This window comes from Bos indicus, chromosome 9 (assembly GCF_029378745.1).
Source record: "Bos indicus isolate NIAB-ARS_2022 breed Sahiwal x Tharparkar chromosome 9, NIAB-ARS_B.indTharparkar_mat_pri_1.0, whole genome shotgun sequence".
NCBI classification, from domain to species: domain Eukaryota; kingdom Metazoa; phylum Chordata; class Mammalia; order Artiodactyla; family Bovidae; genus Bos; species Bos indicus.
In genome coordinates, this window is record NC_091768.1 from 33,972,372 (window position 1) to 33,986,284 (window position 13,913).

General features: G+C 38.4%; 1 protein-coding gene across 2 annotated transcripts in view; it reads right to left on the reverse strand.

Annotated features, from left to right (window-relative positions):
• Positions 1 to 656: 656 nt before the first annotated feature.
• RFX6 (regulatory factor X6) overlaps positions 657 to 13,913 on the reverse strand; it is a 123,314-nt gene continuing 110,057 nt past the window's right edge. For both annotated transcript variants that reach the window (XM_070795928.1, XM_019966898.2), the window contains exons 12-19: positions 13,623 to 13,767; positions 12,217 to 12,326; positions 11,125 to 11,242; positions 9,554 to 9,676; positions 8,540 to 8,746; positions 6,624 to 7,136; positions 5,118 to 5,330; positions 657 to 2,083 (exon numbers count right to left, since the gene is read on the reverse strand). In XM_070795928.1, the coding sequence (XP_070652029.1) occupies positions 1,908 to 2,083; positions 5,118 to 5,330; positions 6,624 to 7,136; positions 8,540 to 8,746; positions 9,554 to 9,676; positions 11,125 to 11,242; positions 12,217 to 12,326; positions 13,623 to 13,767 (1,605 nt within the window). In that variant the 3' untranslated portion in view covers positions 657 to 1,907. The remainder of the gene's footprint in view (positions 2,084 to 5,117; positions 5,331 to 6,623; positions 7,137 to 8,539; positions 8,747 to 9,553; positions 9,677 to 11,124; positions 11,243 to 12,216; positions 12,327 to 13,622; positions 13,768 to 13,913) is intronic.

Below are 13,913 nucleotides of genomic sequence, written 5' to 3' on the forward strand. Positions count from 1 at the left end.
ATAACTTTCCTTCCAATGAGTAAGCATCTTTTAATTTCATGGCTGCAGTCACCATCTGCAGTGATTTTGGAGCCCAAAAAAATAAAGTCTGACACTGTTTCCCCATCTATTTGCCATGAAGTGATGGGACTGGATGCCATGATCTTAGTTTTCTGAATGTTGAGTTTTAAGCCAAGTTTTCACTCTCCTCTTTCACTTTCATCAAGAGGCTTTTTAGTTCCTCTTCACTAGGCTAGATGTTCCCTAAACATCATTTCCCCACCTTGCTTTTTAATCAAAAATCTTCAGTTGAGATTTTACTTATCTTTCCTTTCTCATTACATCAGAACTTACCAAAGATATTGACACTGTCTTTTTCATCTTTGTATTTTCATTGTGTCTGACACACAACAAGATGCTGAAAATATATTTAATTACTATACAGTGGAAATTTGGTTTTAAGTTTTAATATTCATGGCCAAATACTTCTTAAAGCTGTTTTGTTTTCTCTTTCAGTCCAAGCCCTTATTAATTTTATTTCCTTTGTACTCATGATATTACCATAGCAAAGAATAGGACACTTAGATTTCTCATGATTTGTTATTGTTGCAAAATATTTCTGCTAATTAACTAGCTCATAACTACATACTAGCAAATGGTAGCAACACCCCAACAAGTCCACAGATAATTGTTTATTGCTTGCTGAAAACAATTCCACAGTTGGTCTTTACCAAATTACATCATGATGTAAAATGGGTGTTTAGGGCTTACAGATCCTTTTATAATGATGTACCTAGGACCTACAGTATAACCCTATGCTTAATAAAAATAATAGAACACCTGTCATAAGATTATAGGAAAAACCTGTAAAGTTGATAGAAGTTTCGCATTACTATAGGCCACAAGTCTTAACAACAGACTTTTCCAGTTAAGACATATGAAAAGATTCAGCTAGATAAATGGTGTATCAAATTGTATTGGTTTATACTTAATGAATCCTTCATTTCTGTGTTTGTTTTTGCATCTAGATGATCCTTAAATACTCATTCACTCTCAGTTTCTAAGCAAAGTACTCAGTTAAAGACTGCTTCCATAACTGTAGAAGTTCAAACAGTCTACAAGTCCCAATTTCTTTGTATTTATATGCATGGATCTGATATGCAAATATTCTAGAATTACTGTTTTTAATTTGATATACCAAGGAACTTTGCCTGCAAATCCCAAGAATTCTTTAGAAACAGTACCAGCCCTGAGAGCAACCAAGCCTTTAAAAATATTTCTATACTTTATTTCTTCCTATCTTTTTTAAATAAAGAAGGAAAGCATTTTTAATCTCCATTCAGTTACATAGAATCAGAATACTGCTATGTAACATAAATCTTCATACTAATGCACAGGAATTGAAAGTCAAGCATCTTTGGTTGAGGCTGAATTGAACTAAGTCTTGATCCTGTAAACATTTCCATAGGAGGTAGCCATACACATTTGACTGTTGTCAAATAAGGGATAGTAAACAATGATTCTGTGATCCTAATAAATTAAAAGTATTTTAAAAGCATTAAATAAATGTTTCTCTTTTTATAAAACCAAAAATGAAACAGCACACAGATTTTCAATAAATTAAGAAGAGAAATATTAAATCTTCATGGTTGAAATGTCTGCATCTTCAAACCTCCACTGGTTCATTTGATAATGTTTGATGCTATAATTAATAATGAGACCACATACATTCTAAACAAATTGTTTGCAAGGCAAATTCCACAAGTATTTCCATTCACTATGGAGTTGTCCATAGTTTTATGCCAGTGACCTGAAAAACAATATCCTGCCACTGGATAGTCCATTTTCTTTCTCTGATGGCAGTCTGAGTAGATAGGATGTGAATGGTAGAGATTTTTTAGTTTCACACCCCACCCAACACTGTTGCTTTAAGTGCCTCCAGCCGCTGTTCCCATGAACACAGTGTTGATTGGTGGTAGAGAGGACACCATTTCTCTTCCATTTGCTCCATGGGAGTCCAGGGGTTCTTGAGCTGGATATTGATTGGAAGTTCCGTACATACACTGGGAGGAGGAGGAAGGAATTGGGGTTTGCAGGCTGGATGCTGTAAGGGAAAATATAAATAGCAATTGAAAAAAGACGGACATTTTCTTTTTTCTGTGCCACTCACTTTAAGCCTTCATACTTACTTGTGCATTTAGCATATATATTTGTACTAAATTTGAGTGTGTATGGTTTCTCAGAGCAATTCTTATCTTTTCTATTTCTCCCCTTGCATTTTCCTTCTTCAACATCTTTCACAAAGAAAACTCAATTTCAAACGTAAATTCAGACAACTTGATCATCAAAATGTACCCCCAGTCTACTTCCTCTTTCTATCTGCATCTCCACAATTGGAGTTCAAACCACCATCTTCTCTTTACCTGGACTAACACAGAGGCCTCCTAACTAGTCTCAGGACTCTCGCCTTTGTTTGCTTCACTTTTTACTCTGTAGAGAGTGGCTAGGATAATCTTGCCGAAGTGGACATCAAATTGTCCCTCTGCTCAAATGCTACAATGACTTTCCATTACTCTTAGAACAAAATCCAAGCTCCTTGCTCTAGTTCATAATACCCTAGGTGAACTGGCCTCTGTCTTCTGATTTATTTTACTCCCCTCTCTTCATTCACCATGCTCAAAACACATGAGCCTTCTTTCTACCCATTGAAGCCAAAGAATTCTCATTTCAGAGGCTATGCAACTTGCCATTCCTTCTGACTAGAACTTGCACCATCAGATTTTCACATTTCCTCCTCCTCATCATTCAGCTTTCAACTCAAATGTTTCTGCCTCAGGATTCCTTTCCCAACTATTTTAGCTAAAACAGCTCATCCATTACTGTCTGTCATTTACCTTAGTATTTAATTGACCTGAGAGTATCTGAAATTATCTTTTTTAATGCATTTAAAAAATATTTTCATTGCTTGATCTTTCCCTACTAGAATGTAGACTTCTTACAAGCAGGAACTCTGACCTGATCACTGCTGTAACTGCACATCTAAAATGAGGATTGGCACATCACAGTAGGTTCTCAAAATTGTTCACTAACTGGCTCACCAGCACTACATTTCCTGCATTTTTCGTTGCTGCTTTCTTAGTACTGTTTTTCTTCTTTTTCTAAGTACCATCATCTCTGTCACTAAAAAGCAGGTTCATAACTAAGGACATTTAATTATAGGTCCTAACTCCCCTTGTCGGAGAAGGCAATGGCACCCCACTCCAGTACTCTTGCCTGGAAAATCCCATGGATGGAGGAGCCTGGAAGACTGCAGTCCATGGGGTCGCTGAGGGTCAGACACGACTGAGCAACTTCACTTTCACTTTTCACTTTCATGCATTGGAGAAGGAAATGGCAACCCACTCCAGTGTTCTTGCCTGGAGAATCCCAGGGACGGGGGAGCCTGGTGGGCTGCCGTCTCTGGGGTCGCACAGAGTTGGACACAACTGAAGTGACTTAGTAGCAGCAGTAACTCCCTTGTGGTGCTTCCCAGGTGGCTCAGTGGTAAAGAATCTGCCTGCCAGTGCAGGAGACTCAGGTTCAATCCCTCGGTGGGGAGGATCTCCTGGAGAAGGAAATGGCAACCCTCTCTAGTACTCTTGCCTGGAAAACACCATGGACAGAGGAGCCTGGTGGGCTACAGTCCATGGGGTCACAAAGAGTCAGACACGACTGAGCAACTGAGCACGCACACGCACACACTCCTTGTGGTACTCACTCAGCTTACTCTATTCCCTCTTTTCACCTTGAAGTCTTCTTTGCAATTCACTTATAAGCCAGCTCAGACAACTAAAGCTTAGAGTCTCTCCTATATCCAAACTATGTTCCATCAAGGTGTCTACTATCTCTGTAAGTAAACAGAACTAATAGTAACAACAGCAACACGGTCCTTTTAGTCTCACAGCAAGGAAACTTCCTGAAGTGGAATTTTCTGCTTCATTAGAGTAACACAGACGCAATGACCATATGCAGATAGCATGAGATGAGCTGGCAGACTCTGCTCAGGAGCATCTGTAATGGTCATAGGAAGGGAAGAAGTGCTTCCTATTGAATTATTGGAAAAACACACTGAGAGAGGAGAATGGACTTTATTCAGTTTTCCCTTATGCTCTGTTTGGGTGTTGATACCCTCTGCTGCTGCTGCTAAGTCGCTTCAGTCGTGTCCGACTCTGTGCGACCCCATAGACGGCAGCCCACCAGGCTCCCTCATCCCTAGGATTCTCCAGGCAAGAACACTGGAGTGGGTTGCCATTTCCTTCTCTACTTAACACTAATCTGAAATCAATTCCACTGGAAGATTTCAATCATCTCATATAAACATTAACACTGCACCTGCCCTGATACTTATATGGATATATACTTTGCCTGTGTTACATTATTAGTGGGTTTAGAGACTAAATCTATGCCTTTTTTTCTGTTCCCTTTTTTCATTTCACTGCTACATGGAGATCCTACTCCATGGCAGACACTTTGCTGGGGCTGGCGAATCATCTAGTAAAAGTCGTGGTATTTTCTCAGGGACAGCAACTTTGTTGGAATAAGATGCTAGGCGACTTCGTGGAAAACATACAGTTTTGCTCATTTTTACTTAACATGTACATTATAGACTAAGAAAACAACATTTTCTACAGGTTGTCTAATCATATTTTATTTACAAATGAGAAAGTGATAGTAACCTTCCTCACAAGTCACCATTTTTAAAAACCTGGAGTGGTTTTATGATACTGATGGAGATTATGGTGTCCAAAGACAGTTCTTGTCACTGGCCCTGCTTCCAACGGCAAATAAGAAAAAGTGAGAAAAAGATATCATTATTGCCCTTACAGTTTTTTAGACTACTTTTGATAGGTTATATGAAATATTTTCATACAAAATTAGATGCCAGCGATTCTTTTTGGAAAGAATAACAGATCTAGCAGTAGGTTGCATGGTGACATATAAATTGAAAAATGGTAAGACTGTTCCTAACAGATTCAAAAACATAACTTCAGATCTAAACTGATAAACCAAAGGTTGGGAACATGAGTGCCCAGTTAATACTGTATACTGAGGTTAACAACATTTAAAAAATATTTTCAAAAACTATTAATACATTTTACCTACTACGGGAGTTCGACATGCAACAGAAGGTGGTGTGTCTGCATAAAAGGAGCTGGTCTGCTTTCTGCTACCATCGTCTAAAATGTTGAGCGGATCGTGAATGTCGCCATATGGAGGCAGGGAGCGCACACTACTGATGACGGAAACGTGTTGATTCACCATCGATCCAAGTCTATGAGACTCTGGGTAGTTGACGTTGCCCCCATAGTACCCTATGACAGAAAGTGTTGAGAAAGTAGAGTTAACTTATCGCAAATAATATTCAGGAAGAAAAATGAAAGAACAAGGTAACAGGAGAGATCCCTCAAGATACCCTACTGTAAATACTACATTGACATCAACATTTACAATACAGTTGGATGTGCTTATATATGGATATGGTTCAGTTCAGTTCAGTCACTCAGTCGTGTCCGACTCTTTGCAACCCCATGAACCAGAGCACGCCAGGCCTCCGTGTGCATCAACAACTCCCAGAGTCCACCCAAACCCATGGATATGGTTCACTTGTTGTTTTTTGTTTTTAAAATACGTAGGAGTTATCATATTATTAATTTTGAGATATAAGACTACACCTCTCTCATATTTCCCTTCTCTAAATTAATAAGATCTTATGATGCCTATGAAGAAAAAAAGCACTATTAGCCTTTCACAAAGATTACTTATCAAGTACCAGTTTTATTTACAGATTGATGTTTCTGGGAGGAGGACTGGTCTTTGCTGAGGAGAGGAGGAACAGAGCAGCCACTTTGGTGGCTGAATAAGTCCACAGAGCTTTACGTGTTTTACCAGACCAACAGGAAGCACTGTCTGGGTCCTAATCTTTAAGATCTGCTGCTAGCTCTCTGGAAGAAACATTATTCACTAAAAATATCTTCAAAGGACACAACGTTCTTCTCTGGGGCTAACATATGGTTTGACAATGTTTTCACCCTGTGTGGCATTTAGAAGGACAGCTGTAATAAAGCCACAAGAATTAGGGATATGTTTGTGTTGTGCTGTGCTTACTCACTCAGTCGTGTCTGGCTCTTTGTGACCCCCATAGACTGTAGCCTGCCAGGCTCCTCTGTCCATGGGGATTCTCCAGGCAAGAATACTGGAGTGAGTTGCCATGCGCTCTTCCAGGGGATATTCCCAACCCAGGGATCAAACCCAGATTCTGCAAATGCAGAATCTGCATTGCAGGCAGATTCTTTACCATCTGAGTCACCAGGGAAGCTCAAGAATACTGGAGTGGGCAGCCTATCCCTTCTCCAGGGGAACTTCCTGAGTCAGGAATCGAACTGGGGTCTCCTGCATTGCAGGTGGATTCTTTACCAGCTGAGCTACCCAGGAAGCCCAGGGATACGCTTGTACATGGCTGAAATTAGCTCCAAATGTCTAAGATTCCACAATCTTGAGGAAGTTCTACACAGGATGACGTGCTGTTCACCAGAGGTGGAACTCAGTGTCTGGTTTTGCCTAACTGTCATCTCAGGAAAGGAAAAATTCTTTAAAAATTTCAATACCATTAGGTGAATTAGGAGGCAACGTTGCTCCTTGGCAGCTGGCACCCCCTGCATTGCTCAGGAAATTGAAGCCTCCTGTATTTAAAAACTGCAGACTATGTGGATCTTGGCCATGTGGGGATGGTCCATAGCTGGAAGGTGGCCGAGAATTATATGGGGACCCAGCACAGCTGCCACTGAAGAAGTCTCTAGAAAGCTGCTGATCACTCCAGACCATGCATCGACTATGCTCCGGGCGATGAGGATAGAGTCCTGATGGGGTGTGAGGCTGTGTCCTAAACACAGTCTGATAGTTAGAGTTGGTCCCATAAAAGTCATGGCTGGCTTGAGGGAAAGTCGGATAAATAGGCTCTGAGTATGCTGAGCAGTGTGATGGGGCTGACAGTACTGGGCCCACACTCGGGGGTCTCCCTGCCATTGGCCCCTGGTTAATGACGCTTCCTCGGCTCGCCATAGCTGGAGAAATAGGTGGTGTCATCAGATGTCCAGAACTCTGGGAAAGCTCCATTTGACCTGGAAAAAAGTTACCGGAGCATTCACTAGTGGCAGATTAAAAACAGATGGGCTCACAACATTTAAAATTATGCAAAAGACTTATTAATATATCTTTTTTCCAACTTAGATCATTTCTAACCTCCAAAAATAACAGGACTGGGGAAACAACAAAACTCTAGGCTTAAAAATATCATTGTAACATGTATGTATTTCACAACAGTGGCAACTTTTGGAGTTACTGACCATGGAGAAGAGCCTGGGATGGCTTCATCCTTCCATCTGTATAAAGATGATTAGAGCTCAAGCTTGGGAAGGGCAAAGGGTCTGCTGTTTACCTTTCTAATTAAAAAAATGCACTGAATGCTAAATGGTTTGATGTATAGAAGGGACATTGTAGATCCCATCGCTTCAGTCATGTCCAACTCTTTGTGACCGTATAGACTATAGTCCACCAGGCTCCTCTGTCCATGATATTCTTCTCCAGGCAAGAATACTGGAGTGGATTGCCATGCCCTCCTCCAGGGTATCTTCCCAACCCAGGGATCAAACCTGCAACTCTCTCCTGCACTGGCAGGCAGGTTCTTACCACTAGCGTCACCTGGGAAGCCAATGTATAGTGTGAAAGAACAACACAATAATGTCAAAAAGACCATGGCTTCAAAGCAGCTAATTCAAAACTCCATGCAAACCCCACTGATGAGCAGTGAGCTATGAAAGCTACCAAATCCCTGGGCCTCTAGCTTTCCATTGTTGGAATTAGGCCCCTGAACTATAAGGCCCTTCCAGGGTTAAAATTCTGTGTATCCAACAAATAAGGTCTATAGAAGGATTTCAAGGAAGACATAAGGCAATAAGTAGAGTTAAAGTATTATCTAGTAGCTAGTTTAAGCCATAAACATTCAGACCAACAGGGAACCACAGACCAAAGAGAAAAATTTTTGTGATGGTTATAAAATAGCTGAATCTTAAAAAAATTTTTTTTTATTTATTTGGCTGCATCGCGTCTTAGTTGCAGGTCCCCTGAATCTATTTTATAATGGAGGACAAATAAAGTCTCCTCAAAATCCATAAATAAGTAAGTAGCTCATATTTTTTGACTTTCAAAGCATCTTAAGGATTTTGTGGACACCTAATCTATTTCTTTCTTCCACCAAGTGAGAATAACCAAGTATTTGGACTTCTGATATAACTAGAAGAGTATGTTAAAGTGTGATGTCTATCTTTAAAATAGTGTTGATAAAAATATGAATGACAAATGTTGAAAATCACAAAATATTATAAAGCTTTATTAGAAGTCATTGGAGATAAGCCTTTTTATTCTTGGAACACCTGGAGGTTATTAGCTTTAAGAAAACAAAGGAATAGGTTCCTGTGAGACATATTGAAGCCTAAGTGATGTTCCTGGTTGTCTCACAGCCTACCTGGAAGCGGCATGTTGTCTGTATTCCCAGCAGGGAACGGGTGCAGAGCAGAGGTTAAGCCTCCAGGTTGACTAGATGACAGAGGAAGATACGTTGTCTCCACATGGCTTTCATTCTTCACAGTATCAATGGGAACAGTGCTCCCTTTATTACGGTTGGCCAGAAAGCACGAACTTGGAGAAGCAGTGAAGGCAGCTTTACTTGCATCTGGAAAGTTTTTTTTAAAATACGAAAGCTAACATCATTGCCACATTCCTAGTAGATAAGCCCAAGTGAAAAACAAAACACACTGTAAATGTACCAGGGCTGTGTCATAAATCTGGAAATTTTTGAGAAATGTTTTCCATGGAAAATAAGACAGGCAGACCTTTGGTCTTGGCAGAGGTGCTGGGTTTTGCTAACTATATACTTGTGGGTATAGGTATTTTCTTGTTTTTGTTCAGTCGCCCAGTCATGTTCAACTCTTTGTGACCCCATGGACTGCAGCATGCCAGGCCTTGCTGTCCCTCACCATCTCCCAAAGTTTGCTCAAGTTCATGTTTGTTGCATCAGTGATGCCATCCAGCCATCCAGGTGTTTTCTTAGGGGCACTAAATAATCCACTCTGTAGTGAATAGCCTTCAAAATGCAAATAATCACATGCCAAATAGATGACTTTCCTTCCCTCTCTAATCCCTATAGAACTCATCTCTGCACCATTTATAAGACATGTTATCTTGAATTACAGTTATTTTTGTGTTACAGTCATTTCTCCAATTTTATCTAAGTTCTCGGAAGTTAAGAATACCGATTTTATTCTTCAGAGTTTCCAGTTGACTACTTGACTACTCTATGTACCAATGGAGGAAAGACGAAATAGGGCTCTCTTAGTGTTAGTATCCTGTATCAGTAGTGACAATTTGGTGGGGAAAAATCTGAGTCTACTATCAATCCACTTAACAGGTGTGCTTACAAATTCCTGAAATTAGGTTTCCACAAAGAAAGATGCAAAATAAGATGTACATTTTAAATTACCTGAATTCTTCATATACTTGTCCAATAAATTCTGTAACTCCTGCTCTTTGTCATTATTAAACTGGGTCTCCATGGCGAGCAGAATGTATTCATCAAGAAGCATTCGGATCAAATGGAAAGAACCTTGTTTATGGATGAGGAATGAGCAGAGGGCATTGCGAGATGAAATAAGGGAAAGAAAGAGACGGAAAGAAAAAAGAGAGACGTCTAAGTTATCTTTGTGACCATCTCGCAGCACTTTACAAGGAGCAACTGAAATAAACAAATACTTGTTGGACTTTAAATGACCTGCTAAGACCAACATGCTTAACTGGGGTCTCTAATCTTTTTGTGCACCGCCTGCCCAGCTCCCTGTGTGTACTGTCCTGCCAGCTCTTTGGCCACTAATTACATCAAAGGAAAATACGGATGAAAGTGAGACATGCTTTATGCTTTAAGAGGGCATACACTGGAGTGTGATAAGCTTTAACCCAGGGAGAATGAGCTCTACTCTCTCTATTTCTGTTTACTTTGGACTAAATAATTAGACAATAGCCAACATGGTCTGAAAAAAGTATCAAGTGAGAAGATGTCTTTTTCTCCTGAAACAAAATGTTCTTTCATTAAAAAAAAGAAAAAGAGTAATTTTCATGTGGAAGATATCCTGGAAAACCTTAAACTTTTATTCAACAGATTTCCCAATGAGTCTTTTTTCATAATAAAGTCAGGATTAAGTATTATATAATTTAAGAAACCTTAAGCATAAGCAACAAATTTCAGACAATAGACAATATGTTTTGTTCATGCCTCAATACAGGTTCACTAATTTAATCTAATTCTGTTGGAAATTAAATGAAGACAATTTACTTAATTGTAACCTATTTTATATGTGAAGATTTTGCAAAATGCAATTACAAAGTACAGAAGTACTGTCCAGTAGATAGCATTATAACTACCAACAAAGAACCTGAGAAATTTTAGGAAAAAGAAGGTATTCAACTTTGAAATAAGGTAACTTGACTCAATTTTTTCATAAGTCATATGGATCAGGAAAGATGGTTCAGAAACATGATAGCATGTCTTCTAATCAGCTCTTTGACTTTTGGAATACAGCTATGTGGGTTCCTGGAAAAGATGCAGACATTTAACATACTGTAATGAATAGTGCCTTTGGAAAGTAATGTATGGATTATTGTTTATTTGCTTGTTTAACAAAGGAAATTTATCCTAGCACTGATGGAACGTAATGGTTACAGCTGCTATTTACTGTGTATGCCAACTGCTGGCAATGTATTTTTATATATATCACCTCACTCAATTGCCCATGTAACCCAATGAAAGAAGTATTCTCCCGTTTCTACAATGAGCAGGTTAGCTTGGGTAAAAGCAAACTCAAAGAAAAGGAGTGTAAGGATTTAACTCTGCAAGTGGTCTGACTCTAATACCCAGGCTAATAACAATCATTGTCCACTGGTTTAATAGTCAGATTGGAGAAGTGACAGTGCCACACGTTTAATAATTGACAGGAAATGTGACTGAGGAACGAGTGATGTAATTCATCTAAGAAGAGTTTTATAAAGCACATAAGATACCAAAACTGGATGCATTGTTCAAGGTGAGATTATGCATTACTCGAGCACCAAAAAAGCTCCACTTCAGCAGGAAGTCTTGAGCCCTCTTCTTTAATGATCTCCCATTTTGCTTGCTGGTCTATACGTAAAGCAACAAAAATGAAAATATAAAATCTCTTATCTCATCACTACATGCTTCGTACATAAGATCAAGAGGTAGATAAACTGACAGATGGACAGATGGCATAGCATGCCTTTTATGTCATCAAATAAAATGATCTGTCCAGGGATTTTACTTTCCATCTGTCTTTGCTGTCATTTCTCAGGTTCATAGATCTTTATTGTGTATGGTTTTGTTACCTAACAGAATTGGACAACAAAATGAAATAATTTACAAAATATTTTCTCTCAATTTTCCTTTGACAGAGCTTTTAAAAAGAGCAGAAGCAAAGTATGAAGAAAGGGTTATATATTTCTGTGAATGATTAACTGACTTCTCTGGTCCTGAATGTTAATCTGTTTTCCTTCCAGGAGAAAAAAAAGTTCCTCACTATAACTAGTTTCCTTGATATGGAATGGTTAACACCAATTGGTGATGGATATATTTGTTCTTATGGCCTTGTGTGATGGATGACTTGAAGGTTAACTGAAAGAGTTGAAGAAACCACATACAAAACACAAAATACTGAGCTCCTGGAATTAAAAAATGCAAATTACTTAAAACTATATCTTCTGTCACCTTTTATGAAAACATGCTTTTTAAGAAAAGGGCCAAAAAAAAAAAAAAAAGAAAAAAGAAAAGGGCCAGATCTTTCCAGTTTTATCTTTCACTACTGATGTTACTCAGTTGTAAACTTATTGACTGATAGCGAAGGCACAGTGGCTTGTAGTCTGTCAGAAAACAATAAATAAAATCCAATTCATGTCCAATGCTCTCAAATCTGCTGTATTTCTAATATTGATATTTGACTTAACTTATTGGTAGGGTTTCAAAAGCTTTTCAAAGCATTATTACACATATCCTATCACCACTCCCCACCACTCAAGAAATTATAGTCAGTTTAGCATTTTCTATTAACAAAATCTTATTTTCTGAATATATCTGAAAAATACCTTAATAACTCTCTGCTCCACCACAGTATCCAACCATTCAATGAAAGCCTCCACAGTGGCATTCTTCTTAAGGAGATCTTTCAGTTCTTGAAACACTGTGATAGAATCATCTACCATGGAAAAAGAAAAAAAAAAAAAAAGAAAGCCTAATATTGTATTCTATTTTGAACCTAAGATAAAACCTAAAACTAGAATAACTGGTAATTTTATAGTATAAAAGGGAAAGGCAGGTAGATTAAATTAAATGTGTTAAAGAAATGAATTTCATATCCTGGAAACTAACAAAAAGTCCTTAGTTCTTGACTCTTCAAACTTTTAGTCACAAGTGTATATGTCTTGGTATATACTGAAATGCAGGTTTATATATTATACACTAGGGAGGAATAAGTTGTCAATAGAGATGATAATTCGTTTTGGATGCAATGCTTTCATTAAATGCAATGGATTAGTTGAAAGTTAATGAATGAACTAAGCTAGACTTGTTGATTTCCTGCTTTCTGAAATACCCTTTATCTTTAGCAAAAATTAAATTCTGCCCTGCAGAAATGAGCCACTTAAATGAATAATCTTTTATCATGTAAAAGTTAAAGGGGCAGTTTAGGACTATCATTTTATTAAACAGTTTGAGGTTTACTGAATCCCAAAGGGTAATATAATTTTGTTAGGAAACATAAAGCAGGACTAAGGTTGGCCTGTCCCGAGAGAGCAGTGAGTTATAGCCTATAGGAGGCTGCATTTTTTTGGTGTTTTCAGAGAGAAATGGTAGGAAAAACAGTTGGTTGTTATCCCTGGGAAATGGAGCTTGGCTGTGTGGTCACATATACTGGCTTGGTAAATGTCAGACTGTCCAAACCTAAGCAGGGCACGTCTGCTTTGTAAAACATGATTGCGTTGAGATACCATTTTGATATGCATTGTACCCCATATAATGCCAAGAGTGGAAAACATGGAAATGCATATGTGTGTAATATAAAACTGGAAGAAAACTCAAAACCATTTTGATTATTCCTAGGATTTTTTCCATTTGGGTTATTTCTAGACAATGAGATTATAGATGGCTTTTATTTTCCTCTTAACATTTTCTATATTTTCCAGGTTTTTCACAATCAGTAAGTACAACTGTTTTAAAATAGAGAACAATTTTTTCAAATTAAAAGTATTTCTATAAACTAAGGTTTCTCAATGATTGTGTAGTCCAAGGGGACACTTGGGAATGTCTGGAGACATATTTGGTTGTCACAACTTGGGGTGGCTGCTACTGGCATGCAGGGGATAGTGCCCAGGATGCTGTTAAACATCCTTCAATACACAAGACAGTCTCTGCCCCATCAAACAGTTATGCAGTCTAAGACATGGATAGCACTGAGATTGAGAGACCCTGCTCTAAATAGAGAGAGAAGGCTTACATTCAGTGTAGATATCAGATTCAGTGTCTGTGCTGCCCGAAATGGTGAGAAGGGCCTGAGATCCGATGCTATTCAAGTCAACCTTTTCAATATCAGATACCATAGAATTCACAACATGCTGGTCAAAGAGAGCTGGTCTGGCAATCTGCATAAAGAAAGTAAAAAGGATACTAAGTTATGTCATTGATCTTCCATCTAAAGAAAAATTTAGCTTCTAGAGAAATAATTCTCTGAGAGAAATGTATTCTAAATAACTCATTTCTTATTTTAAAACTAAAAGCAGTAGCTGAG